General features: G+C 41.8%; 1 protein-coding gene and 1 long non-coding RNA gene across 2 annotated transcripts in view; one reads left to right on the top strand and one right to left on the bottom strand.

Annotated features, from left to right (window-relative positions):
* The window catches only part of LOC308583086, a 194,254-nt gene that overhangs the window by 41,579 nt on the left and 134,417 nt on the right, over positions 1 to 18,258 (top strand). The gene's annotated exons all lie outside the window — the stretch shown is intronic.
* The window catches only part of LAMA4 (laminin subunit alpha 4), an 83,468-nt gene that overhangs the window by 38,947 nt on the left and 26,263 nt on the right, over positions 1 to 18,258 (bottom strand). The window contains exons 4-10 of the mRNA XM_081186692.1: positions 17,541 to 17,621; positions 14,084 to 14,298; positions 11,094 to 11,189; positions 8,921 to 9,072; positions 6,185 to 6,295; positions 1,676 to 1,787; positions 108 to 275 (exon numbers count right to left, since the gene is read on the bottom strand). Of these exons, the coding sequence (XP_081042818.1) occupies positions 108 to 275; positions 1,676 to 1,787; positions 6,185 to 6,295; positions 8,921 to 9,072; positions 11,094 to 11,189; positions 14,084 to 14,298; positions 17,541 to 17,621 (935 nt within the window). The remainder of the gene's footprint in view (positions 1 to 107; positions 276 to 1,675; positions 1,788 to 6,184; positions 6,296 to 8,920; positions 9,073 to 11,093; positions 11,190 to 14,083; positions 14,299 to 17,540; positions 17,622 to 18,258) is intronic.

The following is an 18,258-nucleotide window of genomic DNA, read 5'->3' on the forward strand; positions in this document are numbered from 1 at the left end:
GGTGCCATCATGCCTGACACTCATAAAGATCTGTGAGTATGTATTTCAGTATGCAACTGCACTTTTCCAATGCCACATTACACTATCTTGACAGAAGGAAAACTCACACTCTTGTGCTGCATCAGATTCTTCATATGCAAGTGGTATCTGAATAGTGAATGGCTTGCGACGTTTGATGTCCTTCACCATCTCTTCTGCTGCCTTGAGCTTCTGAATGATATCCTCAGGCCTCAGGTCATGTTCAATGCCATAGTATTCCACCTTGCTGCTGACTTCTGTGAACAAACCCCAGGCAGATATAGCAATAATGAATTGTGATTGAACAACTAACTACACAAGCCCCCTTGAATCATGGGTTTCTGACAAGACCCTGTGTTATGTAGTGTAGTTTCACCCTGGGCCAACAGGGGGATAATGTATATAGTTTTCACTCAGGTCTGTAGGTAGTTTTCACTCAGGTCCGCGGCAGTTAGTTTAGGCGGGAACTCTGAGCTGTTGTAGTTACAATGTTGACAGCCGGCTGCCTATAAATACAGGCCGGCTGAGCTGTTCGCAGTCAGTTCTATTCCAGCTTGTCTTAATAAAGAGCTACTTGAAGAAATCGCTGTGCCGGCTGCTATGTCAACCCACTACTTAATACCCTGCATGTTTCATATCTTTATTGATATGTTTATAGTCCCTTCCCCCTGAGGTCCTTCAGAGTACCCAACTCTTGTGCCCATGTGGTTCTCTTTCTCTATATTGTAGAAACAGTCTTGTGGACAGTTGCAAAAATCATTTGTTGGTAACAACTTGTTTTCTAGAATTGCAAACCTGCATTTATAAGAACACTGGATTATGCAGAATTTGTAGTTAGTAGCAAACACCTCACGATACACCAGTGGCATGGAACTTGTGCCTCTTTTGTACAAAGTTGCAATGATTTCAGGGGGCTACATTTATGCTATCTCTCTTGATCAATAAGCTAATATGAATAAATAGCAGTTTTATAAGTCCCAGGGCAGCAGGAAGATTTAATAATTCAACATCTATTGTATTTGGTTACAAATGGAAAACAGTTCTAAATTCTTTTTTGCAGGTCGTTTCTTTTTCAGCCCAAATGACTGTGCTATTCTTTCAGAAACTCAGAGCTAGTTCTCCTGTTTGTATTCTGGTAAAGTAATAATAAATGTTTGGAGGGGGGACCAACAACTGGTATTTTGATGGCTACGTAGACATAATGATCTCAAAGATCTCAGTCAAAATACTTAAGTTTGCTAGGAGTTGTCTAGACAGGACTTGGGCATTTCCCCCCATGTTTGAAAGTAACAAACCACAACATTCTGGTGGACTGCTGATTGGCATCAGAATAGGGAGCCTTTTTCACTTCCTGCTACACCCTCACTGTAGCCACATTATCATTGCTCTTACACAGGAAATTGAATGTATTGTTTCAATACACACAGGAAACTTCACTCGACACTCATCCGCACAGCTGGTAGGAGCAACTGTGAGACCAATGTGTAGCTTGCACAGCTATTTTCCTTCTCTCAGCACAAAAATGTATTGGGGAGATACAAGAAAGCCTGATTACTTCTCCCACACTTGTATTGCTCCTGTGATGACTGTTGCCCATTGGCAGTCTCACCATTTTGTTCTCGCCAATTAGATGAACCAAGACAAAACACAGATTTACCTTGGATATTATCTATCATATTTCCAAGTGCCTCCACAAGAACAGCAGCACGGTCAATGCTCTTCATGGTTTCCTTCTGTATCAATTGGCCTTTGCTGGATTCTTGATTTCCCTAGGAATAAACCATGCAATTGCAATATTAGATTTTCTTTTCAATCTCCAGGCATGTGCAGGTCTGACCAGTGTAAGCAAAATCTGTCTGATGAGTGCAGGAAGGTCTATTGAGCGTATAAATTATATTTGGCAATGTTGGAAGAAAAGAGCTGCATCTCATTAGGTGGTTGGTATTTACAATGCAGGCTTTGGAAACCTGCTCTACATTTCAGTGTCATTTGCTGCACTCAAACCGTCACTTATCTGATCCAACTCTGAAGCCGAAGCTGATCCTTATGCAAACTTCCCTAGGAAAGAAGTTTCATTGAAGATAGTGGGATTTATATCTGAGCAAATTTTCTGCACAAAATATTTGGCAACTACATATGCAACATTATCTTGATGATTTTTTTAATAAGCAGCTTCTGAAGGAGGCAATTTGGAAAAGGGGGAGATGTATGTGTGTGTGGAAAAGTAGATTAGAAAAATGGTGAACAGGAAAAATTGTTCCCCATTCCCCTTCTCATGTTAATTTTGATTTTCTTTTAAGTCATTAGGCTTTTTAAAAAAACATACACATGTCCGCATGGCATGTAGTGTTTGGTTTTGCCATATAACATGACTCAGTGTGTCACCTTCTTTTGCAAATCAGTGCTTTGCTTGCTGAAGCACCAGGTGGCGCTTTCAACCAGTTGGAAAAAAATGAGTCTAAGATCACATAGCCACTTCCTCAAATCATGTGAACGAATCTTCTCCCTTGTGTCCTCTCCTGATACTGAAATGTACAGTTAAAACACATTTGTTGGTGTAGGATCGAAGACCCGAATTTCTTCCTGTTAATGCTGTGCTTATGGGAACCTGCTTTTAGAGGGTTTTTATGTTAAGGGCTGCATTCCCTCATAAGTGGTCTGTCAGAGGCTGTATACTGGCAGTCGACATGTTCAGAGTCAGAGGGAGTGGGGCAGCCCCCCTTTCTTGCTCTTTCTGCAATTCCCTTCTCTCTCTCTCTGCAATCCCATTTCCCTTTGCTTTTTCTCTCCTTGCCACTCTGATGAAATCAGACTATTTGCTTCATGAAATTAGGTAGGGGCCACAGATTGCCCAGGCTTATTTTAGACCTTGGAATTTCCAGCCATACTCTACTTAGAAGAGCTTTTTTTTTAAATTTAAAAAATCCATTCTTTTGATAGAATTATCAAAATGGGTATCATGTTTCTGGACCTGTTCCAAAAAAGAAATTTACAGGAACAGTATAGCTGGGGAAATAAATAAATCTATATTACACCAAACAACAGCACTATACACTAACGTATTTGCTATAATGAGAAATACAGAATACAGAATACAGGAAAGAAAAGCTTCTTTTCCAGTGTGCTAGGCACATCCAGTAAATGTGGTGTGTATGTGAGAATGTGATGTGAGTGAAGGGGCTTAGTGGTGTGTGTGTGTGTGTGTGTGTGTGTGTGTGTGTGTGTGTGTGTGTGAACTGTGTGTGTACAGCCTTTGACCAAGAGTATGCAGACCTTGACTGGGGTGGTTCTTCAGCTCCAACACAGAGATTATATGATTGAGAACGTCTGATGTGATATTACAAGTACAACAGGACTGGGGAACTTGTGACCCTTCATATGTTACTAGACTACAAATCAAAACATTCCTGATGCTGGCTAATGGGAGTCCAAGACTATCTGGAGGGCAGCAGGTTCTTCAGGTAGGAGCTGTACTGCTGTGCCTTTTGCACCACAAATATAATTCCACTCATACTGACCCTTCGTGATCCACAAAAGATGCCTGATCAGCTCATCCCTACCAGAAAATTATGATCCTTATTTAAGCGCCTGCTACTTACGCGGGTGGCGCTGTGGGTAAAAGCCTCAGCGCCTAGGACTTGCCGATCGAAAGGTCGGCGGTTCGAATCCCCGTGGCGGGGTGAGCTCCCGTCGCTCGGTCCCAGCGCCTGCCAACCTAGCAGTTCGAAAGCACCCTCGGGTGCAAGTAGATAAATAGGGACCACTTACTAGCGGGAAGGTAAATGGCGTTCCGTGTGCTGCGCTGGCTCGCCAGATGCAGCTTGTCACGCTGGCCACGTGTCTGCGGACAGCGCTGGCTCATGGCCTCTAGAGTGAGATGAGCGCACAACCCTAGAGTCTGTCAAGACTGGCCCGTACGGGCAGGGGTACCTTTACCTTTACCTTTACTTACTGTGTAAACGATTAATGCTGATAATTGACAAGCTCGGGGAAGACTTTGAAGTGTATTTTTGTGCTAATGGAAATGCTACGAAAACTTCCATGCACAGCACCCATAGCTTGAAATATCCAAAAGAGAAAGAAAAGCAACGGAATGTCATTTATCTTTATTACTGTAATCAGTTTAAATTAGAATTTGAAGTAGGAATGCCATATTTCCATTAGGGGAAAAAAAGGAGCACCAAGTGAATAACAGACAAGCAGGCTGTATAGGAAGCTGCCTTATGTCAGGTTCACCTTATGCTACTTGCCTCATGCTACTTGTTCACCTAGTTCTGTCCTAGCCTGAGGGGCAGCAAATTTCCAGGGTTCAAACAGGAGTCCATCAAAACTTTTTAACTGATCATGTCAGGGGTTGAAACTGGGACCTTATGCATTTAATGCTGGAGAAGAAAAGCTGTGGCCCTTCAGGTGATCATTGGCTATGCTGGTTGGGGCTGATGGGACTTGGAGTTCAACAACTTCTGGAGAGCCACCAGTTCACCACATCTGATGTAAAGTATATGTTCTGCAACTGAAGCATGGGCCCCTCATAAATGGAGCCCCACATTAAGATATATTTTATGTATGTTTTGGGGACAAACCCATACTATTATGCCAAACTTTTTTCTTCATGTGAACATTTCTCCCCTCCCTCATCGCCTCCCCATGCACACACATTTTAAAAATAATAATAAAAAATGTGTTTTGCGTTATGCAAAATTAAATAATTCTTTAGTAATTCATTGAGCTCCTAGGACTCATAAGGGTAGATTGCACCAGTGTGGGAATCATCAAATACTCTTTGATGGCCCGGCAGCAAGGCAATAGGAAATTTCCTACCCATTCCCAAAATGTTCCAGTTTATAATCAGAAATGCTTCATCCCCATTTACACAAGAAAAAGGGGGAATATTCAGAGACCTCCAGTGGAAATAACTAACTCTGTATCTGCATCTGATGCAACCTATTTGATCATAAATGTGAAAAAAACACAATTGTCACAGACTGCATTTTCTGCATCCAGTTGACACATAACCACAACCTGAACAGTTTTCCCATTTACATTCACGTGTAAATACCTGATTACTTGTCTGTTCCTGCTGTTAACCAAGTACTAGGAATATGCTTTTGATGTGCTGATGACATGAAGCTCTCTGGGGATGGGCTGAGGAAGGGTCATTGGATGCTGGGGCAGGGACTCATGTTTTTGAGTTCTGACTACAGTGAGGTTTTATATTGTATATTTTGTGTGTGTCTGAAACTAAAAAAAAATGTTTAAAATACCTGATTTGAGGGGTATTTAAATATACCTTCCTGAAGAAACCAGAGGCCTTTCTCCTGGGCATTGTTGGCCAATTGGTGCCAAAGAAGGACAGAACTTTTTTTATGTATGCTACAACAGCAGCAAGAATACTCATTGCAAAGTATTGGAAGACACAAGATCTACCCACTCTGGAAGAATGGCAGATGAAGGTGATTGATTACATGGAATTGGCAGAAATGACTGGCAGAATCCGAGACCAGGGAGAAGAGTTGGTGAAAGAAGACTGGAAGAAATTTAAAGACTATTTACAGAAATATTGTAAAATTGATGAATGTTAGAAGAATGTTGGAAAGAAACTAAGGGGTTTCCAGCTGTAATGCAGATACGAAAGAAAAAAAGTTTACAAATGGGTAAAAGCTTAATGGTAAGGATTTGCTGAACTAACAAATTGAAGTGGAATACAAAGAAGGGAGGTATGAGGAGGTCTGGGGAAATAAGCGTAAGAAAGATATGTTATGGAAAATTGTTTGTTTTTTAATTGTTTTTATGTTTTTTATTTTTTATTTCTATTGTTATATTTTAAGAACTTTAATAAATATATTTAAAATAAAAATAAAAATAAAATACCTGATTTGAGGATCACACTTAATACATCTGATGTAAATGGGTTCCATGAAAGCTTATGCCATAATGAAATTTGTGAGACCTTAAGATGCCACAGGATTCTGCCTTTTTTGCTGTAAGAGATGAATATGGCTGCCCCTGTGGAATTTGTTAACCCTTGTCCCTCAGGTCTATCCAAAGATGTAGCATTAATCCACCTTACTACCCAATGAAGTTCACAATAACTTCCATAGAATTAACAAGCTTTATAACAGGCCTTTTCATCAAAGGAAATGAAACCACAAAATGGCAAGCAAACCTTTTCATCAAGTGCGTTGATTTCCTTCAGCAGCTCTGTCATTTCAATCGTAGCATTATCAATCTGGCTCTTCCTCAGCAGAGAATGGTTATCCTTTTCTGACAATTCTTCCTAATAAAGCAAAACAAAACACAAGGGTTGGCTGAGTTGTTTTTAACGAAGCCTCTTCATTCAGTACAGGTGAAAGCCAATTCCCTCAATTTTTTTTAATGAACATCATCAAAATAGCACATTGATGAAGTATTTAGTGAATGTCATAGAATCACAGTGCTCGAAGGACCTCATGGGGCAGCTAGGCTGACCTACTGCAGTGAGGCTGGAGTTACTAGCTCTAAATCGTCACTGACAGATGTTTGTTTAGTGCTTTATTAAAAATGTCTATTGAGGACAATTGCATAGATTCCCAGGGAATTTGTCCTATTGTTTGAGGGAGGATTCACATTCCTGGTCTGGACTTGTTTGTTCTTGCCATACCATACATGCCACTCTGCATACCATCCCAGTGCAAAGTGGCCAGGGGGCCTGACACTTTTTGTTGTTATGGGGTATGGGAGCATGAGTATAGAGTTACTAAAGTTCAATGCGTTGCTACCTTTTGCGTGTGCACTGCTCTTGTCTGCTGCGGGGAGCAGCACACAAACAGAACATAACCCCCAAATTTAAGCAGGAATTTGAACTTGCTATTCTTACCATTGGGTTACAGGATTTTTAAAAAATTGATCACTAAACTGTATAGCTTCTTATACTTTAGGTCCAATGCCCCTTTTTCTGTTCTTAGATGTGAGGGAAAACAACTGTCTTCCTGCTGTGATGGAAAATGGCTCTGGGAAGTACCAAAAGGAATAGGGCATTCAGGAGATAATAAGAACACCTTTCAGCCTTGCTCAAGGACCACAGATATGCATGGTCTGGCTGTCAATCAAGGGAACACTTGAGTGCTAGAGTGAGAAGGATGTGGCAAGAGCCAACCTCCACACACACCTACCATCTTGCTTATGAACCTCTTTTATATATCTAATGGAGGTAATTCCCCTCTCTCATTTACAGTCCCCCCCACACCAACTTGTTCTACTTTTTTCCTCATTGGTACTGCAGCAGGTAATGCTTCAAAATACCAGTTGCTGGAAAACACAGGTGGGGAAAGTGCTGTTGTGTTCATGTGCTGCTTGCATGTTTCCCACAGACAACTGTTTGGCCACTGCGGCAAAAGCAAGCTGGACGAGATGGGCCATTGGCCTGAGCCTGTCGGCTCCTATGTTCTTAGTCCCAATTCATTAACTTCTTATCTTCTTTCTCTTTGTGCAGAGTACTACAGCAGCCTATGCTGCTCTATGCTCACTGGAAGGACAGATGCTGAAGCTGAGGCTCCAATACTTTGGCCACCTCATGAGAAGAGAAGACTCCCTGGAAAAGACCCTGATGTTGGGAAAGATGGAGGGCACAAGGAGAAGGGGACGACAGAGAACGAGATGGTTGAACAGTGTTCTCGAAGCTACCAGCATGAGTTTGACCAAACTGTGGGAGGCAGTGGAAGACAGGAGTGCCTGGTGTGCTCTGATCCAGGGGGTCATGAAGAGTCAGACACGACTAAACAACAACAACATGCTGCTCTATAGTAACATTTTATCCCACATTTCCCCCAAGATGGCACTCCAACCACTACACCTCACAGACTACACCTCACTACACAATTCACTCATGCACATGACTACCGTCTGAGTTTATAACACTTAATTATTCAAACACTTCAAGACTGAAAGCAGAATGTGAGAACTGACTGCATGGAAAACAGTGGTGATAGGTTTTGGATGGCCTGTTCACATGTGTAAAGTATCATGTTGCAGGCATGGCAGAGCCAGAACGTCTCATTTTGCTGCCTGTGGTGAATGGGAAGAGCTCCCCGCTACCTCTGCCGGCAGTGGACAAGAGGCACTGGCATCAGCACTGATTTCCAGTGCCACTTCTCTGCCACTGGCAGAGGTTGCAGGACAGGCAGGGTCTTCATGGGTCTGCTGCCTCAGGAGCTTCTGCCACCCATGGTTTCACCTGCCTCATGGGTGGGCTCGGCCTGAAGCACAGAGTGATGAACATGCATCTGAGAACAATACTCAGACCTTAGATGCATTTCAATCAGGGTGCACAGCCCTTACCCATATTTATATCTGTATCCCTGCATACCCTCCAAGATTTCTCTGGTGAAAATAGGGACATCCTATTCCATAATAATAATTTTACTACTGATATCCTGTCCATCTGACTGGGTTGCCCCAGCCACTCTGAGCAGCTTCCAACATATATATAAACATAATAAAACATTAAAAAACTTCCCTATACAGGGCTGCCTTCAGATGGCTCAGGGGTGGCACAACTCCATACCATCCAACATTTTTCTGGTGGAAATAGGGACATCCCTAAGGAAAAGCAGGACATTTTGGGATCAAATCAGAAACTGGGATACCTGTAAAACCAGACTGTCCCTGGAAAATAGGGACACTTGGAGGGTCTGTCCCTGCACCCCTGTCCCTAGACAGGGCAGCCATAGCTTCAGGGAATGTCAATTTAAAATAGGAACATGCCAGCAAGTGGAAGGATTAACTTCCTTCCTCAGTCTTGATTTGAGGCGTCCCTCTATGGCTGTTTTTAATTGCACCACATCTACTTTGACTCTGACCTTTCTGCAGTATATTAATGCTGAAGGAAAAGCAGAGACACAACCAAATAAGGTATAACTGGTACCTTCAGCACATAAGTAGTGGAGTTGAGGTCATTCAAGTGTCTGTGAACAGCAACCCCAGTGGAGATGCTCTGCAGGGTAGCTTTGCTTTCGTCAATGGACCGAACTGCCAAGCCAATATCATCAGTCAAATCCCAAATGCATTTGTCACAACCTGGCAATGAAATGAAATGAAATATGGGCAGTTGAATGGGGAATACATTCCTGCTGGAATCTTGAAATCCACTGATTTCTCTTGGAAAAAGGAAGTTTCTATTAGCTTTCCCAGTTGTGAAGATAAAATTGAAACTAGAAAAGACAGTTCCAAGAGGATGAGAGAAAAGCTACAAATAAGGATAACCAATTCATTATGTTGCCAAGATCTCCTCACTTGTAATCCCATATTGCCATATTGTTTTGCATTTAGAAAGGCAGAAAAATGGCTTGACCCCTAAGCAGGTTTTCTGCAAAAGAAACAATTTTAGCTATTAAGGAGTGATTTCATAGACACACTTTTTATATTATGTCATGTTATGCAGAATATGTCTGTATGTAATTTTATGAAAACTGTATTTGACAAATGCCATAAAAATATGTAGAAAAATCTGCATCCCCTGTGCCCCCTAGCTAAAGACATATTCAGGACTTAATTTCTAAAAGAAGAAGTGCCAGGTTCAAAGTTGCTCAGAAGCCATACAGACTCTGATGAAGGGCACAATACTATGTCCCCTGTATGGCTTGCCTGAAGAAAAAAGATGTTTTGGGTTTCCTTCTCTGAGGGGTTCAACCTTAGGAGCCTCCTAAGTGCAGTCTGAAACTTCAGCAGTCTTTGTTTCACTGATGTTGGCATTCTGACAAAAATAGGATTGCTCTGCCTGAATTACTGTTCTTTACTCCAAAATACATTAGGGGTGGGCATTATTAAAAAGGGAACTGCGCACACACAAATGCAAACTCTGCTTCATAACTGCACACATGTGTTCCAAGGCTGAACCCTGGCACTGAAAAAAAAGAAAGGTTCTGGGTTAGAGCTCAAATTAAACCCTGTGCCTATTTTTTTATTTGGCCTCAGTGATGCTTAGACAGTCTATTCCCTGCTGTAGCCTAAGCAATAGTATTTTGCTCTGACATCACTGACCTCATAGATATTAAGGTATAGCCTTCTTGATATGACCAAACAGAAGATACCAAACACGGCAAAGGGGTACAGTGGGGTTGTGGCAGCAGCAGCTGCTGCCTCTGATCCATGGAATTCAGTGCAGGGCCTGCTGCATCCAAATCTGTGCCTCCCTCCAGGAGCTTGGTATCCCCTGTCCAACAGGACATGTGGGGAACACAATGCTCCACTTCTGTGCAAAGTCTCCAGATAATGTATGAACTGGGTTTCCAAATTACAAATTACTCTTGAATCCCTCACCCCACCAATTATTACATGTTTCATTCTAAACAGCACTGCCATTAGAAGCAACTGTGTCATCGTATCACTGAATCAAGTCTTTGTTTTTAGAGTTAAGGGCAGACAGTATAACCACAATGGACTGTGTTTTGTATGCTGGGGAGCACTGAGGTTCAAAGTCAGTGCAGTGGCTAACAAGTGAAGGTTATTGCAGATATGCTGCTGCTGCTGCTATTATTATTATTATTAAAATTATGAATAGCTTCATATGAAGCATATGTAGCAAAATAAAAATAAAAATCATTGTGTTTAGAAGGCCTGCTTGATTCTTGACTCCTTTCCTGATATCCTTGATACAAGAGGCTGTATTTGGCCTGTCAGGACTTTTACTGGACAGAGAAGCTTCCTGCCTTTTTCAGAATGACCAGCCCCAAAATGAGTAGCCACATGATTGGAGGGTAGGACTAATGTGTGCCACATGGTAAATAATGGGCTGGGATAAGTATTAAATTCATCTACCACAGGCCCAAGTACTAATTTGCTGTCCTGGCTCTTTCTCCCACACCACTACTGAACATTATTTCAGATATGTTTTCATGGCTGCCTCAGTACTGGTCACTAGCATCACTAGCATAATCTTTTTCTTTAGGGTGGAGGACAAGGACAGAGGGAAATAAGCATAATCACATAATCAGACCATAACCCTCAATGTATGTCTTCAAGATACAGATGCTCTGGAAAGGGGGAAGCTGGAGGACGTTGACAGCGCAGCCAATGTTTCATATAATTGCTATTCTTACTGATTACTGGGCAATCTGTGACTGGAGGAGACATTGGAGGTTCTGCTAGGCATTGCCCTGTTCGACGGTCACAAGGTCCTCCTCTGCAATTGCATGCTAGGAAAGGAGAGAGAGAGAGAATTTTATAGTAATTGTTTAAAACTGGAAACCTACAACCAAATGCTTAACTTCTCTTCTTAGCCCCTTCTTGGTTCCCCACCCCTTTTGATCCTTTCCTTGAATTTACATTGTATTCATCTACCATTCACATGGAGTCCCCTTTTTCAGCATTTTCATAGCTCTACACGGTCTCCTTTCCTGGGAGCTCTTTCCGGTTCTCAGCCTCTCATGCATAGCTACTGCCTCCATGTGATATTTTGATCTCTGCCAAACTGACATGCTTTCGTTTGCTCATAAAAAACCAAACTGTTAAAAAATTCAAACTGCTATACGCAGCAGCTGAATAATTTCTATTCAAAGTAACTAAGTAACATTAAATACATTACTTATGAGGAATAAATTTAAAACCAGAATTCCAAAGGTGTTTTGCCACATAATAACAATGCCACTTAGCATTTCTTTACCACATTTGAGTGATAAAATGATAAAGCACAGCCCTAATGACCTACAACAGAGAAGGTAGAGGCAGATCTTAAATGGAATGTCTCTGTATGTTTTCTGTTATAATTGCACATATTACTGCTATACATGACTGAAGTAAAATAATGGTTCTTTAAATCTCTCACTGCTTGAATTGTTATTTATTACTGCAGAAACTAAGAACCACAGTACATCACCTACCACTTAGAAATTCTGTGCTCTTCTAAAGTTTGCATTTTTAGAGTACGTTAAAACCTTCTGGCCATTTCATCTTATTATGGCTTCTAAAATTAGCTTTGTTCCCAGGGGTAGTTTGTTTTAAAGACATGTAATGTATACATTGCATGGCTAATGAAACACTGAAAAGCAGACAGAAGCCTTTTATGGTTAGCAATGTGAGCATATTAGTCTGCCTTACTTGCAATGACACAAAAAGTGGGGCAGCTAATGTGGCAAAAAGAGAAAAGAAGCCTCTACCTGAAAGTAGCTCCAAAGCAGTGATTGGTGTATTTCACTGGTTATTAGCCACAACACCAAAATGAAACATCCAAGGCTACAGGTCTCTAAGTATTAGATGTGGGAGTAAATAACATGGGAAGATTTTTCCTCTGTGCCATTCTTTTAAGTTTTCCAAAGGCATTGTTAGGGCCAGCCTAGATGTGCCATTAGACCTTGTAAGTCATTAGACCTAAAGGTAAAGGTAAAGGACACCTGACAGCAAAGTCTAGTCTCAGACGACTCTGGGGTTGCACGCTCATCTTTCTCTATAGGCCAAGGGAGCCGGTGTTTGCCCACAGACAGTTTTTCCGGGTCATGTGGCCAGCATGACTAAGCCGCTTCTGGTGCAACGGAACACTGTAACCAGAGCAGTGGACTGCAACGCTATTTACCTTTCCACCGGAGCGGTACCTTGCACTTTTTGGAGTGTTTTGGAACTGCTAGGTTGGCAGGAGCTGGGATCAAGCAAGGGGAACTCACCCTGTTGCGGGGATTTGAACTGCCGACCTTCTGATTGGCAAGCCCAAGAGGCTCAGTGGTTTAGACCACAGTGCCACCCACGTCACCCATTAGACCCAGTAAGTGCTTTTAAAAAACAAAACAAAAACCAACAACCTAGAAACAGCTTGTGGGCTTGTGGGGTTGGGAGGGCTACTCCAATCTAACTTGCCCCATGTTTACCCAAAGGCAGGTTTTACTTGGATCTTAAAAATGCATAAATAATGACATCATTGTACATTGTACAGTTGTACATTGGTTGTCGAACGCCTTGGTACTCATATGTTTCGGCTCCCGAATGATCGAAACCCGGAAGTTCTGGTTTTCGAATTCTTTTTGGAAGCCGAATGTCCAGGGCTTCCTGCAGCCAATCAGAAGCCACACTTTGGTTTCCAAACGTTTTGGAAGTCGAACGGACTTCCGGAATGGATTCCATTCAACTTCCAAGGTATGACTGTAATAACAGCAGTAGTATTAATTAAATATATCCATTAAAAAATTCTCAAAGTGACATATAAGATAAATATACAATAAAATGGACAAAAGCAATAAAACCATACTAAAATGTACATGGACCAAGAATCAATAACAATATCCTTTCCCATCCAGCTAAAAGGTGAACACTAAGAACAGGCCTAAAATTAAACCAATGTTGGAGCCAGGCAAGCCTCCTTGGGGAGAGCATTCCCAGGCAATGGGCAGCCACTGCTTGGGGTCACTCTTGCATTATCACCCTCTGCAGACCCTCTGATGTCCAAGTAGGTTCATATGGGGGAAAGTGTTGGGGTCAAAAACAATACAAGGCTTTATAGGGCATATAAATCAACTGGTAGCCAATGCAGTTAAGCCAGAATCCATGTTCTTTCTGGCTTGGGCCTAGTCAGCAACTGGACTCCTGAGTTCTGCACTAGCTGCAATTTCCGAGCCATCTTCAGAGGCAGCTCCACATATACTGCATTGCAGTAATCTAACCTATAAGTTACCAATGTGTAACTGCAGCAAGGCTATCCACACCCAGATAAGAGTCATGGCTCGGCTACCATCCACAAGTGACAGAAGGCACTCTGCAACACAGAGGCACCTCCAAGGACAGTAAGGGATCCAGAAGCACTCGCCAGCTCTGCACCTGCTTCTTCAGGGTGTGACATGGCGCAAATCCATCCAGAATAGGTTGCACTCCATCCATTCAATCTGAGGAAACCCCTGTTAACACAACCTCAGACAGCCATTCTGGAAGGATACCAGAGCTGATAGTACTGAAAGCTGCCAAGAGTTTGAGGAGAATAATTTTCCATTCAGTCACAGCAGCATTAGCCAACTTCCTTTCTATAAACCCGCAAAAAGCAGACTGGCAATAATAGAAAGATCTCTGGCCCCAAACCAATGAATGGGCTTAATATGAACATAGCAAATACCTGTGCATATTTTAGCATTTCTGGCATCCCCATAATAACCAGGAGCACATAGTTCACAGTTGAACCCTGTAGTGTTGCGCATGCAGTTGCGACACTGGCCAGTAACTTCATCACAATCCTCAAAGATCAGGTTAGGATCGGAATTGCCACTGCAGTCACATTTTTTACAGGAACTGCCAATCACCAAGGGATTTCCATAGTAACCTGGAGCACACCTGGAAGGAAACACAAATTCAGCAATGATTAATGACAATGTCTTGTTAACTCATTTGCTTGGGGGCATTCTCTGTGGTCAAGTCAACAAAATCAATGTAAGGTGAGGGGCGGTCTGAAAACAGGGAAGTGCTGTGCACCCAATTGTCAAGGTCTGATCATGATCTGGCAAATTTTGGATTGGTGGCCATTCTCCCCTGCAGGGATTCTGGACCTGTCCAGATGGTCCACCCTCGGAGACTGATGGAACCTGATAGGTTCCTGAATGTTCAGGTTTTTTTCCAGTGGAAAAGGCAGACAATCCTCTTGAAGCTCGCATCTTACTGTGGAATGGCAAATGAGATGGGCAGTAGACACAACTGCCTCGTGTGTCCTCTTTGCCACTGTTGAGTCCAATGGGCTCGTTGGTTTTCTGGGGAGCTATGGGCTATGAAGCAAGCTGAATTAACAAAGATTAGAGTGCAAGTGGCACAAATATCACTCTGAAGTTGAACAGACATTGGTTAGTGCACGTGATTGTGCCTACCACGTGGATGTACAGGCAGCGAAGGGGGGATAGATACTGACCCAATATAATGCCTTGCCCTGAGCTGGTGTGTCTTGAACCTGTCAACATGGGGACCCTTGAGCCAAAGGACTACAAACTGGGACCTCCAGAGAGGGTATGTACGCCTTCAGGTACTGGGCCCTTCCACAACAGGAATTCTGCAACACCCAATGCTGGATCTAGATATTTTGATGTGTTCTTCAAAATTCAAACCAAAGAAGAAATTTTAAGCCCTGGTTGAAAGATAATTCCTGAGTTTCCATTTTGTACTCCCATATTCATTCATATTTCTGGATAATTTGGGTAGCTCCATGAGTTGTGGGGAATTTCTTGCTAAACGAAGCACTGTTTTTCCAGATCTGACAAGTTCTCAGAATAACCTTCAGATGACAGCTAGCTTTTATCATTCTCAATCCAAGCAAGTCTGTCACTGACAGCAGAAAGACTTTCTTTGCCTCAGGACTTTCGGGTTAGCGCCATCGGCGAATGGCGGAGTTCCTCCGACTGGAGGAACTGGCTCCGTGGAAACTGGGTCTTCCCGCCGTGGTGAAGGTGGGGACACGCTAGAAATCCCAGGCGGAGGAAGCCTGGGAATGTGGAGTTTGACAGGGCACCAGGAGTGCCCCCCTATGCACCAGGAACCCCATTTTGGGGCTCCGGAGTGAAGTGGGGTGAGCGGCACGGTGCTGCGAACTGATTGCTACTTTCACGGAGTGAAGCCGCACAGCCATTGCCGGAGAGCGCTAACTTTTTCCTGTGGACAATTGGATTTAAAACAAGTACCCGTGAGTAGAAACGGAAAATTGGATCAAGAAATATCTTAATTTGGCACCGAAGCGGGAAGGTTCAAAACAGGAAGACCGCCTTCCGCTTTTTGTACATAGACTGAAGCAAAACCCTTGTAAGCTAAAGTCTGGAAAGTCGTTTAAAAAGTTTAAATTTCCTTCATTTATAATTACTGAAACCCCCTTGGAAGCGGGGGGGGGGGGACTTTGTTTAATGCCTGCAGGAGAGGGAGTGAAGAAAGATAAGTTTCCACCGTCTCTAACCTGGGAACAGGGTGTCAGAGACAGAAATTCTTGGAGAGGTTCATTGACTGTGAATGGAATACTTTGACAGATAGCTAAAGAAGAGAAATAAATTGATTCCAATGTTGCCTTCTGCATTCTAAAGAAACAAAATATCTGAAAAATGAAAGTAATTTTCTTTTGTTGGACTTGCCTTAAAAAATGGATACAAATAGAAATTGTCTCCTCTAGAGGGAGCTTGCTAAATTGTTGCTGCGTCTACTTGAGGACTCTACAGCTGTCAGATTAAGATCGTGGGACCAGTCCTTTTTGACCTTGACTAAATATGAGCTGGGAGGAAGTTTTGGTGCTTGCTTTATGCAAGACAAGTGCCTTGCTGGAACAGATGCATGAGAAGATGGATTTGATGACTGTTGTGGTTAATAACTGTGGACAAACAGGGAATATTGATACAGAAACTATTCAGGGACCAACTCAGGAACTTGTACTGATTGGGCAAGTGCAGAAGATAATGGAGGAGGTTGCGGTTGCACCTCAAATAATACAAATGGAGAGACCCAAGGCCCTACAGGAGCATAAGCCGCTGTCTTTGAAGATTGAAGTTGGAGTCGGCCAGGGGGAGTCTGGAGCTGAGGAGGTTCTTAACTTTGGAGAGACCTCGAAATATGTTTTTAAATATTTTTTGGACTACATTGATGATTGTGGGGAGTGGGACTCTGGGGAATGGGCTGGTTGGATGAAGGGAGATGAAGATAATTTTGGGTTGGAATCCCCCAGAGACCTACTCCCCAACGAGAAAGGAAAGAAACTAAGAAAGAGACCAAAAGACAAGGAAAAGTGCAAGTATAAACAAGAAGAAGAAGATCTGCAGAAGGGACATGGAAGAGACTTAAGGGCCTCGGACATTAGATTACCAGGTTGATGGACTAGATGGAATGGACAGTAAGGACTGACACGACCCAAGACCAGGAAGAAGAGACGTTGGATGAAGATTGGAAGAAAATTTATAAAGAATTTGTTTTTCTAGGGAATTAGCCTAAAATTAATGAACATTAGGGAAAATGTTGGAATGAAACTATATGACTCTAGTAGAAAAGATATCAGGAGTTATGTATAATCGAGTATTAAGCGTTAAGCTCTAAAGTATTTTTTGGTAAGATAAGGTTAAATAACTTAAGGTAATTTGAATAACAGAATATGGGGAAAGGATGGAAAGGATTTGTTGAGTTAATTAATAGGTTAAATTGTCAAGATAAATTATTTAGTAAAAATTGAGAAAGATGGAAAGAATTTGCTGAAATAATCAATCAAACTAGAATACAAAAAGGGAGGTGTGAGGAGGTCAATGAAACAAGCAAATGGAAGTTAAAGATATGTAATATGGGATTTGTGTCTTTTTCCCCTTCTTTTTTATCTTTTTGCTGTATTGTTGCATTGGTTTTTATGTCTTGTTTTTTTTCTATGTACTGTAGTGTTGCTTTTAATTTTTTTCTTTCTTTTCTGTAATTTTGAAATTATTAATAAATATTATTTTTTTTAAAAAAAAGACTTTCTTTGCCCATTTAAAGCTGGGAGGGAATATAAAATCTGTATCTGTAAAACCAAATATATATTGTCAAGATAAATGGCACAAAGATTCCTTAATATTTGCACCTGAAAACGTACTTACCTTTCACAGTTTGGCCCTGCATAATTTTCTTTGCACATACAGCGTACCACTCCATTTTTTCTGTAACAGGAAACTGCAAAGCTAAGCATACATAAAAAAAATAAATCAGAGATTATGGGTTATGCCACCATCCACTAAAATATTTTGGAGTGGGTTTTGTGTGTGTTTTTTTAAAAGAACTGTTGTGATCAGTCACTCATCAGAAGGCAAGGAAAGAATGTGGCCTGTGTATTGTTTCCCTTACGAATGAAAAAAAGTATCAAGGATTCTGGCTTACATTCAGTTTTTTCATCTGCTTTTCTACGAAATTATTCTCCAGAGTTAAAATGAGTGCATTTATTTGCCTTGTCTGGAGACATTTATAGCATCAGTGAGATTTGAGGTTTTCAGTTTGCAATTTTTGTGAAAAACAATACTCATACACTTCCTTCTGTAACATTTCAATGACACCATCCCAACAGAGCTTTAGATATTTTCCCCATGAATGGGTTAATTTCTTAAGAAACCGCTCTTTGGGACACAGTAACAGGCCAAAAGTATTCCTGAGCCTTTAAAAGGAGGTTTCATTACAAAAAAGCAATTAATAATAATAATAAAGTGGTCTTACAATTCCAAGCGAATAAAAAACCTAAGCACATTTGCAAGGGTTTGGAGCAGCTGGTATCCAGTTGTTCCAAACAAATGATAGCTCTTTTTAATGAGAACTCTTCCACAAGTT

The sequence above is a fragment of the Podarcis bocagei genome (genome assembly GCF_964188305.1).
Source record: "Podarcis bocagei genome assembly, chromosome: 3".
Taxonomy (NCBI): Eukaryota; Metazoa; Chordata; class Lepidosauria; order Squamata; family Lacertidae; genus Podarcis; species Podarcis bocagei.